The sequence below is a fragment of the Erythrolamprus reginae genome, chromosome Z, assembly GCF_031021105.1.
Source record: "Erythrolamprus reginae isolate rEryReg1 chromosome Z, rEryReg1.hap1, whole genome shotgun sequence".
Classification (NCBI taxonomy): domain Eukaryota; kingdom Metazoa; phylum Chordata; class Lepidosauria; order Squamata; family Dipsadidae; genus Erythrolamprus; species Erythrolamprus reginae.
Genome location: NC_091963.1, coordinates 1,538,345 through 1,560,724, shown reverse-complemented (window position 1 = coordinate 1,560,724; position 22,380 = coordinate 1,538,345). Strand labels below are relative to the sequence as shown.

Sequence of the window (22,380 nt, the reverse complement as noted above, 5' to 3'; positions counted from 1 at the left end):
AGAATGTTTTCCAAGCCCTAAGTCTTTGCAGGGGTTTTTCCATTGCTCTAACTTGCTCCGAATAAGTTTCTTTCCAGCACTAGCCAGGAGCTAATGGTGTTCCCAGCTCTTACTGACTTGCAAACTCTTTCATTGTTACTCTGTGCAAAGAATGTTTTCCAAACCCTGTCATTGTAGGGGGTTTTTTCATTGCTTTACTTCCTCCAAATGTTTATTTCTAGCACTAACCAGGAGCTAATGATATATTCCCAGCTCTTACTGGCTTGCAAGCTCTTTCATTGTTACTCTCTGCGAAGAATGTTTTCCAAGCCCTAAGTCTTTGTAGGGGTTTTTTTTCCATTGCTTTACTTTCTCCGAATGTTTCTTTCCAGGTGCTAATAATGTTCCCAGGTCTTACTGGCTTTCATTGTTACTTTCTCCGAATAAAGTTTTTTTAAAGCCCTAACCAGGGGATAAAATAATGTGCTGAAACTGACCGACTAAGGACGCCAGCCAGACCTGGTAAGCAGATTCTTTTTCTCTATTTTCCTCCCCAAAAACTTAGGTGTCTTATACTCCGAAAAATACTGTGGGTGTTTGTATGTGTGTATGTATATGTATGTGTGTATACACACACACACAAATATGTATGTATGTATACACACACACACACAAAGCTGTATGCTCCTCCCATATACCAGGATGACTAGACAAAAAATATCTTGTGTGTGTGTGTGTGTGTGTTTGTGTGTCATATATTTTTTAAAAGTATGACCTCAATTGATGGAGGCCGAGAATTCCAAATTTAGGACTCGGAAAGAGACGGTTGTTCGGGCTATTTCCGGGCGGTGAGCGGACAGCCAGCCAAATTGCAAACGACAAGTTTAAAAACCTCGGGGATCAAAGTTCCTGTCAGATCATCATTTGGGGAACCGACTCCGACAGGTTGGATGGTCGGCTTCCCCTTCCTTGCTCAGCCCATCCGAATCTTGTCGCACCCCGTCTTGATTTGTTTGTGACAAGCCACAAAAATGAATTTGCAACAACAACCACCACCCCCCCAAAAAAAAAAACCCGGAGCAGAGATAAGAACTAGAGGGAGGAAGGGCTTTCAAGAGACATTAAAATTGCATGAAGGTTTCGGCTTTGACGCAGAGAGGACATCTACGGTCCAAGGTGAACGGGGAAGGGGTGGCTCAAAACGGAGGGAGGAACTGCTTCTCCTGGGGAGCTGTGTTTGGAAGGCCTGCTTCTCCGAAATCTAATTTGGGGAAATCTGGGGTTGATCAGGCTTCCTTCCTTCACCCTTTCAGGGCCCTAGAATCCATCTGCTGAACATGAAAAAGCCGGAGAGGAGAGGAAGCCGGCCTAGACAAGGGCCTTTCCAACAACCGAGTCCCCGCGCGTTTGGGGACAGGAGAGAGACGAGGCAAGGGAGAAAAGGGAGGGAACGAGGGATGGCCTTGGAAGAGAGAGAGAGAGATGAAAAGGGGATGGAGGAAATTAAACAGAAACAAGGGAGAAAACCAGAAAAGCAAAGGTGCAACTTGGATATCCGGCAGAAGGAATTGTGGGTTAGACGATATAAAGTCTTGACAAGCACTGCGGAGGGAAGGAGGGAAGGAGAAAAAGGAGGGAGGGAGGGAGGGGAAGGAAGGAAGGGAGGGAGGGAGGGAGGAAGAGGGAGAAGGAAGGGAAGGAGAAAAAGGAGGGAGGGAGGGGAAGGGAGGAGGTAGAGAAGGAAGGAAGGATGGAAGGAAGAAAGGAAGGAAGGAAAGAGAAAAGAAGGAAGGAAGAGAAGGAGGGAGGAAGAGGGAGAAGGAAGAGAAGGAGAGAAGGAGAAAAAGGAGGGAGGGAGGGAAGAAGGGGAGGGAAGGAAGGAAGGAAAGGGAAAAGAAGGAAGGGAGGGAGGGAGGAAGAGGGAGAAGGAAGAGAAGGAGGGAAGGAGAAAAAGGAGGAAGGGAGGGAAGAAGGGGAAGGAAGGAAGGAAAGGGAAAAGAAGGAAGGGAGGGTGGCAGGAAGAGGGAGAAGGAAGAGAAGAAGGGAAGGAGAAAAAGGAGGGAGGGAGGAGAAGGGAGGAGATAGAGAAGGAAGGAAGGAAGGAAATGGAAAAGAAGGAAGGGAGGGAGGGAGGAAGAGGGAGAAGAAAGAGAAGGAGGGAAGGAGGAGGGAGGAAGGGGGAGGGAAGAGGTAGATACAGAGAGAAGAAGGAAGTATGGAAAGAAGGAAGGAGGAAGAGTGGGAGAGAAGAGGAAGAGGAGAAATGAGAGGAGGAAAGAGGGAAGAGGCAGAGGAGGAAGAGAAGGAAAGAAGGAGAAGGAAGAAGAGGAGGAACATGGAAGAGAAATCAGGAGGAGGAAGAGGAGGAGAAACGAGAGAGAAGGGTAGAGAGGAGAGGAGGAAGACAGGAAGGAAAGGAGGAGAAAAGAGGAGCACGGAGGGAGGGAGGGGGAGGGGAGGTGGCCCACCGCAGATCTACCCTCTTCCGTTCTTCATCCCCCACAACGTCCAGGCAGGTAAAGGAAGAGCTCTTTAAAAGTCAGAGGACAGGAAGCTTTTAAGTGCAGTGACGGAAGCAAAGCACGCGTGGTCTCCCGTGGAGAGCAGCCCCCCCTGAGGAGGAGGGGGGAGTCTAGGTTTCTATAGGAAGGAAGCAAGAAAGAAAAGAGAGGAAGAAGAGGGGGAAGGAGACAGGAGGCAGGGAGAGAACATAAAAGCATTAAGTCGTTAGTAAACATGAACATGGGAGGCAACGGCACGGACGAGATCGCGAGCAAGCGTCAGCCCAGCAAAGAGAGGGTAGCAGTGAGGAAGGGGCTTCTCTAAAACAGCTATTGCCCCAGATGGAAATGGTGAGACAATGACAGAAGGTGGAGAGGGGGTCTGCCTTTGCCCAGGACCACCCATGGGATGAGTGAAGCAGTCAGATCTGAGTCTCCTTCGCCTACCTGCAGAAGAGGGGAGTGGGGTCATCTTATTACTTTGGCTCATCTGTTCTGCTAAATTAACTGGGATTAGGAAGATTGGGGGGATTAGTCAATTGCCAACAAATTGTCTTCAATTCCCAACAAAGTAGCTGAGATTAATAACACTGGGGCTACTGTAGTCAATTCCCAACAATGACTGGGATTTGTCTAGTCAAGATGCTGGAATTAGTTTTGTCAATTCCCAACTAATTGGCTGGGATTTGTGTAGTCAATTTCCATCAAATTCCCAACAAACTGGTTGGGATTAATAAAGTTAATTGCCAAATGCTGGGATTACTGTAGCCAATTCCCAACATACACTGGGATTGGTTTAGTCAATTTCCAACTCACAATTAATTAGCTGTCATTAGTCTAGTCAATTCCAACTAATTGGCTGGGATAAATCTAGTAAACTCCCAACTAACTGACTGGGATTTCTGTAGTCAATTTCCATCAAATTCCCAACAAACTATTTGGGATTAATAAAATCAATTCCCAACACGGACTGGGATTGGTCTAGTCAATTTCCAACATACTGGATTAGTCTTGTCAATTCCCAACTAATTAGCTGTCACTAATCTAGTCAATTCCCACTAATTGGCTGGGATTAGCCTAGTGAACTCCCAATTAACTGACTGGGATTTGTGTAGTCAATTTCCATCAAATTGGCTGGGATTAGGATTAATGTACTCAATTCCCAATCTGCTTGGGTTTGGATAGTCAATTCCCAACAACTTGACTGGGATAAGTCTAGTCAATTTCCAACATGCTGGGATTTCTGTAGTTAAGTTTCCAATATGTTTGAAGACTGTTGGGAGAGGGAGGGATTGAAGCAACTCTCCGAATATCTACTTAAACTTTAACAATCGTAGTTACTGAATTAATACATTGAAAGAGGAGCAACATTAGTCTAGGATGGAAAGTATAATAGCCTATTTTCCAACTCACAGGTGTTATTAGATTTTGTGAGTAATCTGTGGCTTCCACTACACCTGTTTCGAGAAGACTCCTGGTTGAGGGTGGCCCACCTGACCTCACCCTTGACCCCTCCCAAAGTACAAAGATAGTGAACAAAGTTGTGAATTTGACATCTGAACAGCTCAATGATTGGAAGCTCATTGGAGCTTAAGCTGTGCCCACCAGATCCATAAACCAGGAATCTATGACCCTGGGGGTCAAACTCTTGTAGGACCTTGTGGGTTCCAAGCAAGCAGATGTAGACCTCTTGTCCACCCCAGGAAAGTTTCCCAGATGCCCCCGCCAGACAACCCCAAAGCAGCAGCAATGGCCCAGGCCAACCTTCCGACACGACACACGAAACAATAACGAAACACACGTCACAACTCCGGGTCCCAGAAGGCAAATGAGAAGATAGAAGATCCTTCCTCAACTATCCATGCCCTAGAATGTCCTGAAAGGTGAAGAGCGACCTTCAAAACTCTTGCCCCCGTTTTGTACCCTCCAAAGAAGCTTAATTTTTGTTTTGTTAGAAGCTCCCAGGCGGTTTCAGGATCGGGAGGGTTAGTTGGTGGCGCCTTTCTTTTCCCCGGAAGGAGCTGCAGCTAAAGATGGGAACTCAACCATCCATTTTCTAGAACGTTTTGGGGGCCAACAGCAAATAAGTCTTCAAACCCTGCCCCCCAGGTTGTGTACCCACCGAAGAATCTTAATTCTGTATTTTTCAACTTGTGTTAGAAACGCTGAAGGATTTCAGGACTAAAGGGTTAGCTTGAGGTAAGGATGGGAACTCAACCCTGCCGAATGTGGCAGATCTTGGGTCTCGAACGTAGACTTCTAAATCCCGTACCTGGCATTCCAACCACTCAGCGGCCATGTTTCTTTTTCCCAGGAACTGAGCTGGACTCTTTCTTTCTTTCTTTCTCCTTCTTTCCTTTCTTCCTTTCTTTCTCTTTCTTCCTTCCTTCCCTCCTTTTTTTCTTCCTTTTTACTTCCTTCCTCTTTCTTTCTTTCTTTCTTTCTTTCTTTCTCCTTTTCTTCCTTCCTTCCTTCCTTCCTTTCTTTTCTTTCTCTTTCTCCCTTCCTTCCCTCCTCCTTTTCTTCCTTTCTTTCTTCCTTCCTCTTTCCTTCTTTCTTTCTTTCTTTCTTTCTTTTTCTTTCTCCTTCTTTCCTTCCTTCCTTTTCTTTCTTTTCCTTCCTTCCTTTTTTCTTCCTTTCTTCCTTCCTCTTTCTTTCTTTCTTTCCTTTTCTTTTCCTTCCTTCCTCTTTCTTTCTTCCTTCCTTCCTTCCTTCATTAATTAATTAATTCATTCATTCATTCGCGGAACTCCTTCCTTCCCTTCTGAAAGAATGAGGCAGGAATTTTTGCTACGGGCCAACTGGGTGGCAAGTATCTCTCTGAGCTTAGTGCCAGACACTCAGTCTGTATTTTTCTAACACACAAAGAAAAAAAAAATCCCACAAACACAAAGTTGTCGCTCTGCTTTGAAACCAGTTGTCTTGAATATGGGAGGGTCAATAAACTAAGACATGGGTCAACACACTACGGCTCTGAAGCCACATGGGGCTCTTTCAGCCCTCTGCTTGTCGGCAGCATCGGGTTCCTACCGCTACAGATGAAGACCCTGCACCGTTAGTAAGTTGAGCTGTGTGCGCAGTTTCGAGTCTCCAGCATGCGCACATGTTCAGGAAGCAAAATCTTGCGAGGGGATGCACGCATGTACGAAATAGCGGCATTTTTTTTGCTTCCTCGCATGCGCTGAAGCAAAAAAACACCGATATTCCCTCTCGTGCGCATCCCCTCACATGCGCAAAACAAAATGTTACTGGGAGGCACACATGCGCACACCAGAGACGCAAAGCTGCTCACGCAGCGCACTGGTAGCGGCGGCGGCAACCACCCCCACTTGCTAGTCGGCACCACAATTTTGAGAGGAGCTTCCGATTGGTGGAGAGGGGAAGCAGGGCTTGCTAGGAGGAAACTCTATGGCAAGGGGCGGGTTTTCCAATCGGCTCCACAATTGATAAGGCTTTCGGATAGAGGGGAAAAGGACGCCGTGCTAGGAGACTCTATGTTGGGGGAATTGAACAGGGAGCTTCCTGTTAGGACCAGGGTCATTAAAAGATTATGATGATGACCTCAAGATGGCTCTATTTTGCTGGTCTTGGTGGAAAGGAGTCAAAGAATAAGGAACGAGGACCTCTTGAAAAATAGAAGGAAATCCAACCCATCTTTCTTCAGTGAGTTTAAATACATGCAGGACAACCTTTTCCTCAACTAAACCAGGTTCTCCAGATGTTCTTCTGCAACTGGGCCTACTGCTTCTCAGAATCACCACCTCTTTTAACTCTTATCCTTTATCTCTCTACCATTCCTGGGCGATTATCTGCTCCAACATATTCCATGTCCACCAAACTTATGTCTCATCTCTCGATGGCCACAGCCATCATACATGAGTCTTAGCAAGGCTTCCGTTCTCTTATTCCAACTCACAAAATGGTGCCTTGTCAGTCATCGTTTGCAGGGGGGGAATGTAAGCTCAGGACCAGGATAAAGTCCTCAAAAACATTAGAGGAGACAACGATCAGCTGCTTGCAGAACCAAGGACGAGCACTACTGAAAACATCTTATTGTCTCAACCATTTCAGATCAGTAGATCCAAAACCGGGGGCTTATGAAGGCCAAATCCTGAACAGTACAAGCCAGATCTCACAATGCTGGCTAAAAGAACCACAATCTGCTTCTTCGCCAGTTGGTGAGGTTTGAAGTCCACAGCGTTTGGTGACCACCAGGTAGAAGAAGGTTGGCATAGAAAAATACATCTACGAGCACATCCTTAGATCGTAGAAGACTCCATAAAAAAACCTTCCATTTTCACCAATTCTGGTCATTCAGGAAGATGGCTTGCTAAAAATCCCCATCTCAAAACTATGTTCTTCAATGAGAATCCATGTTGATAAAGCAGAGGGTTGGTTAACTCTATTTGACTGAACTTTTGCTCTATTTTACTGATATTTTACTCTACTCTATTTTACTGAAAGAGTAGTAGATGCTTCGAACAAACTTCCAGCAGACGTGGTTAGTAAATCCACAGTAACTGAGTTTAAACATGCCTGAGATGAACATAGATCCACCCTAAGTTAAGTACAGGAGATAGTATAAGGGTAGACTAGACTAACCATGAGGTCTTTTTCTGCTGTTAATCTCCTATGTTTCTATGTTGGACTAGAAGACCTCCAAGGTCCCTTCCAACTCTGCATTTCTGTAAAGGCCTCCTGATTGAGCAGTGGGTTGGACTAGAAGACCTCCAAGGTCCCCTTCCAACTCTACATTTCCTAATTAGAAATTGTTGAGTGCCCATGAACGCACACCAGTTGTAGACCTACACATACCCCATAACACAAGCAAACCTAACACCTCAAACTCTCTGCACCCGAAATATAGGAAGTCCTTGATTTGCGACATTTCGTGACTGTTTGAAGTTGCAAAAAGTGACCTACGACCCCTCTTTCACCCTTAATGACTGTTGCATCATTCCTGTGGTCATGTCCTCAAAATGTTGGGTATCGGTTTGTTTTTTAAGACGGCCGCAGTGACCCATGGTAATGTGATCTTTTGCGATCTTCTGACAAGCCCACGGGGAAGCCATATTCATTTAACAACTGCGTGACTGACTTCACAAACGCAGTGATTCACTTAAGAACGACGTCGAGAAAATTCTCAAGACAGCTTAACGAACATATTGCGTAGCGACATAAATTTGGGGCTCCATTGTGGTCATAACTCGAGGACTGTCTGTACTGAGGTGTATCTTCCTTCTCACTTAGCCATCGTCTCGCTGAACGACACAAATTGTACGATCCACTGCTATCATAAAATAAGGACTTGCTGTGGATGGATAGATAGATAGATAGATAGATAGATAGATAGATAGATAGATAGATAGATAGATAGATAGATAGATAGATAAAGATAGATAGATAGATAGATATAGATAAATAGGTAGGTAGGTAGATAGATAGATAGATAGATAGATAGATAGATAGATAGATAGATAGATAGATAGATAGATAGATAGATAGATATAGATAAATAGGTAGATAGATAGGTAGATAAATAGATAAATAAATAGATAAATAAATTAGATAGATAGATAATGATAGATAGATATAGCAATAGATAGATAGATAGATAGATAGATAGATAGATAGATAGATAGATAGATAGATAGATAGATAAATAAATGTTGAGGTAATGGTCTACTGTAAGGTGGAGAAATTTTTTTTTGAGGTTTAATACTTTACAATGTTGTATAACGTTATTGAATTTTAAATGAGGGAAGAGATATAGGAGCCTCCATTGAATGTTTACTAAGAAAAAAATTATGTTTTATGATAAGCATTGCTGTAATGTTTGTATTTATACATTGTTTTATGTCCGAGAAAAATAAAAAATTTATACCCTGAAGAAAAAAAGAAATCGGAGGGAGGGTTTTGGCCACCCTGCCATGAGCTGCTTTTTCCGAAAGCCGGTTTATGGTTCATGAGGTAAAAATCTCTCGTCGCCTTACAAGAGAGAGCAGCATTCGCTAATTCTCGGCATAAAATTGGTCCTTAAGAAGAAAATCCTTCCCAAAACGGAAGGAAGAGCATAAGCCATCGCTATTTTTAAATAAGCCGTCCATAAATGGGTCAGATGGAAACCGGCTTTCACTACGGAGGATTGAAGTGGGCGAAATGTGGTGTTTTAGGGAAGGCGATGATGGAAAGCCTCCGAAAAATATTGAATTTTTATCCCTGTTTTTTCCATGAGGCAACTGGACTTGCTGGTTTTTCTCTGAAGATGTTTCGCTTCTCATCCAAGAAGCTGCTTCAGCTCTGAGTGATCCATTCCTCACCAATCGTTCAGAACTGAAGAAGCTCCGTGGATGAGGAGCAAAATGTCTTCAAACAAAAAATTATGAAGTTCAGTTGAAGAACAGCACATTTTGAACAGCCGTGATCTGGATAGGCTGAAAATCTCTAAAGACATTACAATTTTTATTTTTCTCTGGCTCTCTTGCTAAAGTTAACCTTTCGACTCACGGAGTTGAGGATGGGGACAATTTCAAAAAGGAAGAGGGGGGAAGGATTCTTTCTTTTCCTCCTTTTGAAATTGTTCCCATCTTCAACTCCGTCAGTCAAAACGTTGACTTTGGCTACAGATGGGGGGGAAAAGATAGGGGTCTCAACTGGATAAAATTCAATGAAAAATAAATCAAAAGTTCAGCAGAACTGAGGAAAAATTTTGAGAATTTTTTCCCGTTGAAAAAAACGGGGGGAGGGAATTGAATGTTTTATTTATTTATTATTTTCACATCTGTGTCACAAGGAAGCATCCGTTCTATCCTTGGAATCAGTTGGAAGTTGATTATGCAACTGGTCCTCGACTTACGACCACAATGGAGCCCCAAATTTGTTCAGAGAACTTTGCCAAACTGTATGAGCTTTCTAGCCACAGTCGTTAAGTGAATCGCTGGAGCGATGATGTTAGTTAAGTTAGGTTGTTAAGTGGATCTGGCTTGCTGCTTGTCAGAAAGGTCACTAAAGGAGAAGTCACGTGACTCCCAGGGTATTGCGACCATCATAAATGCAAGTCAGTTGCCAAGCATCTTAATTTTGATCCCATGACCATGCCGCAACGGTTGCTAAGGGTGAAAACCAGTCGCATCTCCCTTTTTCCGCTGTTGTCGTTGACTTTGGTCAGTAAACAGACCGTCATAAATCGAGCAGAGTCTGTTTGGAGGATGTTTTTTCCCTCCCTTTCTTGCAGAAGTCAAAATTTTGAGTCGGGGGATTTGAGGATGGGGAAAATTAAAAAAGATAGTTTTATTTCCCCCATTTATTTTCCTCTTTGCGATTTGGGAGGGTGGAAACGTGAGGTTTTATTCCGGTTTCTACTGACTGCAGCTTAATATTGTTGTTTTTAATTAGTAAACCGTCATAAAATTATTTAAGAAAGCAACTCTGTGTGCTGAAAAGTTTGAGAGGAGAAGAATTTTGTGGGGGTGAAAGGAATATTGAGTAAGTCAAGCATCTTCTCAAGGCGGCCATTTTATGAGATACGGACTTCAACTCCCAGAATTCCCTAGTTGGTACTGAATGGACTTTCAATTGCCAGAATGCACAACCTTGAATGCTGGGAGTTGAAGTCCACGCCTCTTAAAGTGATCAACGTTGAGAAAATCCAGTCCAGATATTCCTTGCCTTCCTGACTTCTGCAACCTGTGGAAATCTCAGGAAATCCAGAATCACAGGAAATCCTGAGGAAAAATCTACAACTGTGAAGAGAATTCTGGGAATTGATGTCCACCTTGTTAAAAATTTGAGAAATGTTCTCCTGGATTAAAAACCTCACAACCATTGTCTCAAAACATCGTCACACAACGTCCAAAATTGACAATGTTGAACCCATCCACCCCACGCACACACAAAGAGCCGCCAATCTTGGAAGGACGTCACCCATGAGTTCCCACCAAAGCTCCATCAAAATATCTAAATAATGGAGGCTGGGGGACGGGGGGGGGGAATAAGGGACTGAAGGAAAGATAGAAACCTCGCGCTTCACCTTCACACATACAACACGTCACACATGATTCAGCAGCGACATGCAAATGAGGAAGCAGCTCTGGAGCATATGGAGAACATCAAACCCAACGTCTTACCTTGTCCATGGTCTCCGTTCTCAATCACCGCGGCTGGTCCAGTTGCGGCAGGACCTAGAAGAGAGATGTTACATCAGTTGAGAGTTTTGGGGGGGGGGGGTTTGCTTAGAACTTAGGGGAGGGGCAATTTTCTGCCCCAAAGACCTTCTTTGACCAGCTGAAGATCTGCTCAGCGGCCACGTTTCTCCTCCAAAGGTTGCCACCCAACCATCTGCCTAAATCTACATCTCCAAATCTTTATAAATCTCCTTCTGAGGGAGATTTAGGATCCATCTTTACATCTAGGCCTCATAATGGAAGCTCTACGAGGGCCGCCCAGAAAATAATGCACATTTTTTTTCTTCAACATTTATTGAACACAATGAAACTTACACCCAAGAAAGAAAGATGTTTCTTCCACACTCGCTATTTTTGCATGTAATCTCCATCCCGTTCTATGACCTTCCTCCAGCGAGACACAAGGGCGTGGATGCCCTGTCAGTACCACTCCTTGTTCTGGCCACGAACCCATTTCTGCACTGTGTGAATCACCTCTAGTGGCTTCACTCTCTGTGCCCGGCGACTCACCGTACTTCTGTCGACTGCAGATTCTCCACAAACTGTATACACAAACGTGTGTGAATGTTCCCAACAGTTTCTTTCTCCTCAGTGAGAAACTCAATGAGGACATGCTGCTTGTAACGTGCGTCACTTACAGACGCCATTTTGAAACACTGCCGCAGCTACACTATCCATCTGAAGAAACGCAAAATTTATCCACGCACTCCCTGACAATTCAAATAATGTATATCTAAAGTTTTGCATTCGTGCCATTACTTTAGGCTGAGAAAAAAAATGTTACTTTCTGAGCGACCGTCGCAATTTGCCGCTGCTAACCAAGACGGTTGTTAAATAAGCTCCACAGTGGTTAAGCGAATCAAGGCAGTGGTCAAGTTAACAACACGATTGTTAAGTGAACGGGGTTCCCTGTCGACCTGGCTGTGTCGGGAAGTTGTAAAAAAGGATCCCGTGACGCACACTCCACGGACGTTGTCACCACAGTAAATGCGAGTCCGACTTTTGACCCCAAGACACTTGCTACGATCGTAAGTGTGAAAAAAGGGACATCAGTTGCTTTTTTTCAGAGGGGTTGCAAAATGCAAACGGTCGCTAAACGAATTGTTACTGTTTACGTTGATGATAATACTTTCCCATAAATCAATTCCAGAGAAAGATCTGTAGCAGCAGGAAGATGACTTTCAAGACTTTTTGTGATGCCCTTCCTAGGAGTTAAAGTGCTTAAAGCAGAGGACTTCAAACTTAGCAACTTTAAGACTTGTGGACTTCAACTCCCAGAATTCTGTTTAATGCTGGCTGGAGAATTCTGGGAGTTGAAGTCCACAAGTCTTAAAGCAGCCAAGTTTGGGGACCTCTGGCTTAAAGCATCTGATTTTTCTTCTTCGTTGCTCATCTGGGTTAATTCTCTTTGCTATCTTGGTTTAATGTTGGTTTTTGTTTTAAACTTTTTTTAGTACAGTAATCCCTCGCTACTTCGCGGTTCATCTTTCACGGATTCACTACTTCACGGGTTTTCAAAGGGGGCTTAAATCCATTGAAAATTTTAAAACCATTAAAAATTCATAAAATACTTCTACAGTCCTACTGTGCCCTGTTAAAGAAACTGGTAGGATATCACATGTAGTTCCAGTTGAGAAACATTATAGAATGAATGCTTAATGCAGAAGGTGGGTTTTAAAAGTCCAAATAGAAACACAGAAACATAGAAGACTGACGGCAGAAAAAGACCTCATGGTCCATCTAGTCTGCCCTTATACTATTTCCTGTATTTTATCTTACAATGGACATATGTTTATCCCAGGCATGTTTAAATTCAGTTACTGTGGATTTACCAACCGTGTCTGCTGGAAGTTTGTTCCAAGCATCTACTACTCTTTCGGTCAAATAATATTTTCTCACGTTGCTTTTGATCTTTCCCCCAACTAACTTCAGATTGTGTCCCCTTGTTCTTGTGTTCACTTTCCTATTAAACACACTTCCCTCCTGGACCTTATTTAACCCTTTGACATATTTAAATGTTTCGATCATGTCCCCCCTTTTCCTTCTGTCCTCCAGACTATACAGATTGAGTTCATTCAGTCTTTCCTGATACGTTTTATGCTTAAGACCTTCCACCATTCTTGTAGCCCGTCTTTGGACCCGTTCAATTTTGTCAATATCTTTTTGTATATTTTGTATTTTTCTATCTCTATATGTATAAATAATTATGATTGTAGGGTCCTCGGTGGCCTCCGAACTTGGTGGTTCCCTTGCAGACATTTCATGGTCCAACTAGTAAACATCATCAGTGTCAGGAGGAGGAAGGAGACGAGGAGGAGAGGGAGGAAGGGATGGCAGGAGGGAAGGAGGGAAAGAAGAAAAGAGGAAGGGAGGAGGAGGTGGAGAAAGAGAAAGAGAAAGGAGGGAGGGAGGGGGAGAAAGAGGAGCAGGAGGAGGGGAGGGGTGGAGAGGGAGGAAGAGGGGGAGGGCAATGAGGAAGACTGTGGACTCCTTGGTGCTCTCTGATCTGTGTGCTTTTCTTACAGACGTTTTGTGACCCAAATAGCGAACAGCATCAGTGCTACCTCTTGAAACCAATTTGTCAGAAACCAGTTCCAATTACATTCATTCCTTTTCCACAAGCGAAACACCACCACGTAACCGTTCCAACACCAGGATTTACGTCATCTGCGTCTCCTGACAGATGCCAGGCTTCTAATCTCCGACGCACCCCGAGCGATGGGAAGGCGGCCACACAAAGTTCAGCCTACACAACCCCCCCACAAATCCCTCCGGATTATGTAACGGAGAAACTAAGAGGATTAAGACAAACCTATCAAACCGAGATGTCGCGAGTCCCGTCACGAAGGCAGCTGGTCAAACTTGGTTCAATCCTCTTTCCATGTGTGTGCGTGTGCGTGGTGTGTTTGTGTGCGTGTGAGAGAGAAAGAGAAAGAGAGAGAATAAAAATCCAACATTTGAGGGGCATGTAGGAAATTTCTGTCAATCTCAACAGAGGCTCTCAAACACCACCAGAATTTTTGCAAAGGAGATCCACACAACAGGCGATGTTTTTGCCCTGTTTTGTTGGAAAAAATATTTATATATGTTTTCTTTTTTAATATTAGATTTGTTTCGCTGTTATGTTCGTAAACGACTCAAGACTCACTTATACCGCCAGGCATGGGGGAGTTGAGACACCTTTCCCCCAGGCTTTTTAATATTTGTTTTATGTTTGGTATGAATGTGCTGTTTGGTTTTTTAAAATAATGATAGAGTTTTATATGTTTTTAATATTAGATTTGTTCCACTGCTATACAGTGTTCCCTGGATTTTCGCGGGGGATGCGTTATGAGACCGCCCACGAAAGTCGAATTTCCGCGAAGTAAAGATGCGGAAGTAAATACACTATTTTTGGCTATGAACAGTATCACAAGCCTTCCCTTAACACTTTAAACCCCTAAATTACCATTTCCCATTCCCTTAGCAACCAGTTAGATTATTACTCACCATGTTTATTTATTAAAATTTATTTTAAAAAATATTTATTAAAGGCGGACGAAAGTTTGGCGATGACATATGATGTCATCGGGAGGGAAAAACCGTGGTATAGGGGGAAAAACCTGCAACGTGTTTTTTAATTAATATTTTTGAAAAACCGTGGTATAGACTTTTCGTGAAGTTTGAACCAGTGAAAATCGAGGGAACACTGTATTGTTTTTATTGCTGTTGGGCGCCGCCCCAAGTCTTCGGAGAGGGGCGGCATACAAATTTAATAAATAAATAAATAAATAAATAAATAAATAAAATTGTTTGTATTATTGTTGTGAGCCGCCCCAAGTCTTCGGAGAGGGGCGGCATACAAATCTAATTAATAATAATAATAATAATAATAATAATAATAATAATAATAATGTAACGCAGTGGCACGTGTGTAAGAGGCAGGCTTTTTTGGGGTAGCTTCCCCATGGCGGGACAAAGCCCAAACACCAACAAATCGATAAAAACAAACTGTGTGGTGCTTAATGGACTCGGAACTTGGTGGTTTCTTGCCGACGTTTCAGAACCCAGCTAGGTCACGTTGTCAGTGCTGTGAAGGGGTGGGGTTTGTGGAGTAGAGTAGGAGGACGGCTGTGGTGCTCCTTGGTATCACGGTCACAGTGACATGAGGTCATTCATCAGAGGTGGGATTCAAAAAATCTTTTTACTACCACTTCTATGTGCGTGGCAGGGGAAGAATATTGAAAATTCCCAATTTCCTCACCGCACCGGTAACAGGTTTTCTAGCTCCGTTTTCCTGTGCACTGCAACAAAAGAAAACCCAGCCGATCATCTAAGAGGTAGAAATAGACGGAACACAATGATCAGCAGGGAAGCAGCAAATAGATTGATTGAGTGTCCCAGCCTTACAGGCTAGGCCTCCCTCAAGCCTCCTGGGAGCAAAAACGGGCCATGGCAGGGTAGGACACCGCACTCTCCCACATGCCCCGTTTTGGGCCTAGTGGGCCTCTCTACATCTCCTTGGGAGCAAAAACTGACTGCAGGAGGGGAGGACACCTCTTACGTGCTCTGTATTGGGCCTAGTGGACCTCCCTGCAGTCTCTTGGGAGCAAAAATTGTCCATGGGAGGGGAGGACAGCACACCTTCCCGCATGCTCCGTTTTGGGCCTAGTGGGGCCCCCTTCAGCCTCCAGGGAGCAAAATCGCGGAATGGGAGGACACCGCACCGTTTTCCACATGCCCCATTTTGGGCCTAGTGGGCCTCCCTGCAGCCTCCTGGGAGCACAACAGGCCATGGGAGGGGAGGACCCCGCACCCCACCGACGCACCCTGTTTTGGGCCTAGTGGGCCTCTCTGCAGCTGCCTGGGAGCACAACAGGCCATGGGAGGGGAGGACCCCGCACCCCACCGACGCACCCCGTTTTGGGCCTAGTGGGCCTCCCTGCAGCCTCCTCGGAGCACAACAGGCCATGGGAGGGGAGGACACCACACTCTCCTGCATGCTCCCTTTTGGGCCTAGTGGGCCCCTGCAGCCTCCTGGGAGCCAAAACAGGCCGCAGAAGGGGAGGACATCATTTTGGGCCTAGTGTGTCTCTCGAAACTTCCCTGGGAGCCAAAACGGAGCAAGTGGGGACTCCTGGGAGGGAAGGAGTGGGCAGGGATGGGACCACCAAGAGGCAGAATTTGCCGATTCTCCAAACTATTCCAAATTTCCACTACCAGTTCGCCAGAACCAGTCCAAACCAGCAGGATGCCGCTTTTTGCACATGCCACGCAGGAAGCCACATTTACTTAACAACTCTGCTCTTAACTGAATCACTGCAGCAATTCACTTAGCAACGGCAGGCGAGAAAGATCATGTGAGAGCCCCCAACTCACTTAATGACTGTCTCGCTTAGCCGCGGAAATTTTAGGTTCCATTGTGTTTGTAATTTGAGGACAATCTGTATCATCAAATTCCCTGCGGAAAAACGTGCCCAAAAATGGCCCCAAAAATTATCCCCTCTTAATATTCCTATAGCGTCGGAGTTTACCAAGCAGCACTAAACATATCCGCTCAACCGTTTCTCGGTTAAACTACGGTGCGATTAGAGCTTATTAAAAAAAAGACAAAGCCTGGAGGAACTGGAGCCAGACAGATAATGGCACCCGTGGAAATAAATTTATTTATTTTTCTCTTGATTGGAGAAAGCCTGGAGGAGGAGGAGGAGGAGGAGGAAGGGATGCATAAAAATGAACAGGAAAAATTCTAGGATTTAAAAAAGATTTCAAAGCAATGAGGTCGCCAAAGCCGACAATTTGGCAATGGCGGGATATCTCCGTGCAAAGGAAGCAGCAAGTCAGATAGACTGCAATGGACCAAAGGAGAACGATTCAGAGGAAGCCAAAAATCAAAAGCCAGGGGGGGAAATGATTTTTTTTTAAACCAATCGACCAACACCGCAGGGTCATATTTACAGTTCCTCTTGTTCAAAAATTCAAAGCAAAAGTCAGGGCAGGATATCCGGGGGATAAAACAGATTAGGGCTAAAGAAATTATTCCGTGATAGTCTTTGAGCTGGGTGGTTTTCTTGCAGGTGTTTTACGACCCAGCTAGGTAACATTATCAGTGCTAGAAGGGTCTGTATGTAAAAGAGAGAACAAACCCACCTTTCTTGTAATGCTGATGACATTTCCTAGTTGGGTCATGAAACGTCTACCTATGATGATGTTCCCTAGTTGGGTCATGAAATATTCCTGATTTTTCATGTATATTTCTTGACCCTAATTTTATAATAATTGCCCTTTGACCAAAACGGAAAAAACAAAAACAAATTACATATCCTCAAATATTCCCATTCATATCAAAAGGAAACATCACAATAGTAAAACTATATCAGTTCAAGGGCAAAAAACCAAATAATTTATCTCATACTAACTACAATATAATATTCAAATCTCAATTAATGAACTCAATCTGTACAGTCTGGAGGCCAGAAGGAAAAGGGGGGACATGATCGAAACATTTAAATATGTTGAATGGTTAAATAAGGTCCAGGAGGGAAGTGTTTTTAATAGGAAAGTGAACACAAGAACAAGGGGACACAATCTGAGGTCAGTTGGGGGAAAGATCAAAAGCAACATGAGAAAATATTATTTCACTGAAAGAGTAGTAGATCCTTGGAACAAACTTCCACAGTAACTGAATTTAAACATGCCTGGGATAAACATATATCCATTGTAAGATAAAATACAGGAAATAGTATAAGGGCAGACTAGATGGACCATGAGGTCTTTTTCTGCCGTCAGTCTTCTATGTTTCTATGTTTCAATTAATCTAATTAATAATAAAAGAAAAGAAGAAAAGGAGGTGGTTTTTTTGGTATCCCTTATAAACCCAGTATAATCATCCTACCCAATTCCATTCCTGACTTTTCTAGAATCATTCCCACTTACAACCACTTATAACCATTTCTTTACCGACTGCTTGTATTTGTATCGCTGCTGGGGGGGAAAAGTAACTTGCAACCAGTTCTCGGATTTATGACCGTTGCCGTACCTCTGTGGTCACATGATCGAAATCTGAAGCAGTTAGTATGTATTTATGACAATGGCTCATGCTATCCCCTTTCGCAACCTTCCAACAAGCAAAGTCAAACGGGTGGGAAACCAGATTCGCTTAACAACCACTTGATTCGCTTAACAATGCTGACATAAAACGGGGCGTTCCCGGAACGACTGCCTTGCTTAGCCACAGAAACATTGGCGCTCAAATTGTAGCCATAGGATGTAATCCAACTTCTCGTTCCGTTGATCCCGCTTCCTCCTCGTCCCGCCCACCTGACCCGCCCCGACGCACGCCCGCAGCCGGACACTCACGCTCCCGGGGAACGTTCTCAATGCGTGGTTTAGCTTTCGTATCCTTGTTCCCATCCTTCAGGTCGTCGTCGTCATCAAGGAGAGGAACGTAATCGGTCTTGCCCACTTTTTCCCCGATCACGTCGTCAAACTTCTCGGCTTCCAGGGTAGCCATAAAATCTCGCTTCACCTCTTCCTCGATTTGAGGAGTGGGCTCGGTCAGGGCGTCGGCCAGGCTGAGATTCTGCTCCATGTCTGCCATGCTCTTTCCTATAAAACTGAAAAAAAGGAGGAAGAGGAGGAAGAGGAAGGACAAGAAGATGATCAACAACCCGATCAATATCTCCAATTGGTGTTTAAATTTACAAACGATTAAGAATCAAAATGCAAACTCCAGGCAGAGAGAGAAGGACCATGTGAAGTTTCAATGAAACTGATTTATTACTGAAAGTCTGCACACAGGAATAGTTCAACTAAACTTATTGCTAAAATTTATTGCTAAATTCATTGCTAAAATTCTATGAGCGGGAATCTTTCAACTAAAACGATTGATTGCTAAAAGCCTATGCATAGGAATCTTTCTTTTTTTTCTTAAATAATTTTTATTAAACTTTTTCAAAATTATATATATATTTGGTGTTATTTTTAATTTTGAAAAAGTTTAATAAAAATGGCCCCGGGTTGGGCCGAGAGGCAAATAAGGAGCTGTGATGTTCCTTCAATACACCCGGGTGATTCGACACAAAAATATGTAACCCTTCCCTGGTGCAGAGCTAAAGGGATTGGATACTGTAGCCTAGAGGATAATTCTCTGCCTCACAAGGCAAAGGTTGCAGGTTCAAGTCCCAGTGGGTATGGCTAGCTGATGAGGCCAAAATAAGGCTGAAATAGATCTATCCTACTCTCCCTTAATTTTCAAATTCAGCAAAAAAAAAAAAGTGACATGTATGTATGTGTATATATATATATGTATCAAATGTTTTTAGCTGAAATTTTAAAATCCGACATAAAAAAACATATATATATATATATTTACACACACACACACACAATTTTCCTCATTACAGCGAGAGCTGGTATCACTGTTAACAGTTATTTATCTGGTATCAGATAAATCTGTCATATATAAATTCTAATTTTTAATATATTCTATATTATTATATTATAATTTACATTATTACTACTTACACACATATCCCTTTTTTATATTTTTACATACATATGCATAGATATTCATATGTTATTATCTAATTTTTATTTCTATTTTCTAACCATCTACTCCAAAGTTTGTAATATTCTGATTCATTTCTTTTGCATAGCTCCACTGTCAACTTGTCCATTTCTTATTTTACCAATAACCTTTACATCTGATGGGCAGTTAGCCTTTTTCCAATGTTGTACTAAAATAATTCTTGTGGCTGTCAGTACGTACATTATTATATATTGAATTTCAATATCATCCTACCAATTTCAATATCATCCTACCATTCCAATTTTGCCATCAGATGCAAAGGAATCATTCCGGTTTAAATTGTAATTTTTGTTCTTTGTTTTGAACCAATATTTCTTTGATTTTGGACAGGTCCACCATTTATGATAATAGGTACTCTGCTTATACCCACATCTTCAACACTGTGCTAAATAATTTGGTTACATTAGGGCGAATCTCACTGGTGGAAGATGCCCATAGTAAAACATTTTGTACAGATTCTCTTTGTATGCTACCAATTTTGTTATCTTATAATTCTTTCCCCATAATTTATCCCAAAGATTTAATTCTATGGCAATACAAAAAATTCTAGGACTCTTTAAACAAAACCAATTTATTGCTGAAAGCCTATGCCCAGGAATCTTTCAACTAAACCGATGTATTGCTGAAATCCTACACACAGGAATATTTATTGCAGAAACCCTAAGTACAGGAATCTTTCAACTAAACCGGTTTATTGCTGAAATCCTACACACAGGAATATTTATTGCAGAAACCCTACATACAGGAATCTTTCAACTAAACCGATTTATTGCTGAAATCCTACACACAGGAATATTTATTGCAGAAACCCTACGTACAGGAATCCTCCAATTAAACCGATTTATTGCTAAAATCCTACACACAGGAATATTTATTGCAGAAACCCTACCTACAGGAATCCTCCAATTAAACTGCTTTATTGCTGAAAGTCTATGCACCAGGAATCTTTCAAGTAACAGTGAGTACCAATTCGAGTTAGGAGTCTTATCCCAAGGAGAGTTGGACTTAGTTCGCTTGTGAGTACTTAAGGATTCTAGGTTAATGCCTGTTTTAACTCTGACCATGGGGTTCTGTCATTCCTTTCCCTACAGGGAATCTCCAGATTAATAAAACTATCCTTGACTTACAACCATTTGTTGGGCCACCAAAGTTACAGAGGCACTAAAAAAAAAAAGACTTCCATCTCTCCTAACAAATCCAGGTCATGAAAAGTCTGCAAGAAAAACAACCAAGCCCAAAGTACCAGGTCCTCACAGTCCTCCTCCTCTCCACCCCCCCGTTCTTGTAGCACTGATGATGTTCCCTAACTGGGTCGGGAAATGTCTGTAAGAAGACCACCCCGCTCAGAGGACACTAAGGACCCCCACTATCTCCCTTCTCTTCCACCTCCTCCTCCTTCTCCACTTCCTTCTAGCAGGGATGATGTTGCCTAGCTGGGTCATGACACATCTGCAACAGCACAACCACGTTCAGAGAGCACTACGGATCCCATAATCCTCTTCCTCCCTGCGCTGATGATGTTGCCCAGCTGGGGCATGAAAGGTCCACAAAAAATCCACCAAGCTCAGAGAGCACCAAGGAACCCACAAGTGGCCTTCCTTTCTCTTCTCAATTCCGCAAATCCCCTTCCTTTCTAGCAATGATCCTCCTCCCTCATCCTCTTCTAATGATGACGTTCCCTAGTTCGGTCATGAAACGTCTTGCAAGAAATCCACCCATCTCCGAGAGCATCAAGGACTCCACAGTCCTCCTCCTCCCTCCTCCTCCTCCTCTTCAAATGATCACGTTCCCTAGTTCGGTCATGAAACGTCTTGCAAGAAATCCACCCATCTCCGACAGCACCAAGTACCCCGACACACAGTTCAACCCCGAGCCGCAAATACGCTATCAGAGGAAAGACCTCGAGATGTACGTTCTTGAAGAAGCACACAGAAGACGACGCCGTCGAAGGCAAGAAGCGGACACAAACAACCAGCGCGGAAGAGTGAGAACCAAGGAAACGAAGCCCTCAAGGCCTTCCTGAACTCCCGAAGGGAGGCGCAAATAATGTACCAACGGCCGATGCAGCTTGGAAAAGTAGCACAACCTCTACTCCTGAGATTCTCACGGAAGAGAAAGCAAAGATGATCTCCTATTACAAGCATCAAAGGTGGTGGGCGGAGTGTCAAAAGTCCCGTCTACTTTGGTTGTGTGCCTCGTCTCAAAAGATCCACACACTTGCAGGAGGCTTCGATAGGATCGAGATCACAAACGCCTGTTTTTCCAAGTTTTGGCCTACTTCTAAAAACTTGTGTATCGCTGTAAAATTTTGGTACGTTGTTAATGCAATGAAGGAAGCGATGTGTCGGTGCCGGGAGGCTGTTGCGGTCTGGATAGGTGTCAACAAGCTCAAACTCAACCCTGACAAGCCGGAGTGGCTGTGGGTTTTGCCTCCCAAGGACAATTCCATCTGTCCGTCCATTGCCCCCCTTGGAGAGGGTCCGCAACTTGGGCATCCTCCTCAATCCACAGCTAACATTAGAACATCACCTTTTGGCTGTGGCGGGGGGGGGGGGGGCGTTTGCCCAGGTTCGCCTGGTGCACCAGTTGCGGCCCTATTTGGACAGGGAGTCACTGCTCAGTCACTCATGCCCTCATCACCTCGAGGCTCGACTACTGTAATGCTCTCTATATGGGGCTACCTTTGAAAAGTGTTCAGAAACTTCAGATCGTGCATAATGCGGCCGTGAGAGCTATTGTGGAGTTACCTAGGTTCGCCCACGTCTCTCCAACACTCTGTGGTCTGCACTGGATGCCAATCAGTTTCCGGTCACAATTCAAAGTGTTGGTAATGACCTATAAAGCCCTACATGGCATCGGACCAGAATACCTCTGAGACCGTCTTCTGCCACAGGAATCCCAGCGAACGGTTAGGTCCCACAGAGTTGGCCTTCTCCGGGTCCCGTCGACTAAACAATTTCGTCTGGCGGGGCCCAAGGGAAGAGCCTTCTCTGTGGCGGCCCCAGCCCTCTGGAATCAACTCCCCCCAGAGATCAGAACTGCCCCCACCCTCCTTGCCTTTCGTAAATTGCTTAAGACCCACCTATACCGCCAGGCATGGGGGAATTGAGACATCTCCCCCAGGCTTATATAGTTTTATTTATGGTAT

General features: G+C 43.8%; 1 protein-coding gene across 1 annotated transcript in view; it reads right to left on the bottom strand.

Annotated features, from left to right (window-relative positions):
- The window catches only part of LOC139153215 (microtubule-associated protein 2-like), a 157,849-nt gene that overhangs the window by 96,325 nt on the left and 39,144 nt on the right, over window positions 1-22,380 (bottom strand). Inside the window, exons 3-4 of the mRNA XM_070726858.1 lie at window positions 18,002-18,258; window positions 10,607-10,660 (exon numbers count right to left, since the gene is read on the bottom strand). Coding sequence (XP_070582959.1) covers window positions 10,607-10,660; window positions 18,002-18,242 — 295 coding nt within the window. The 5' untranslated portion in view covers window positions 18,243-18,258. The remainder of the gene's footprint in view (window positions 1-10,606; window positions 10,661-18,001; window positions 18,259-22,380) is intronic.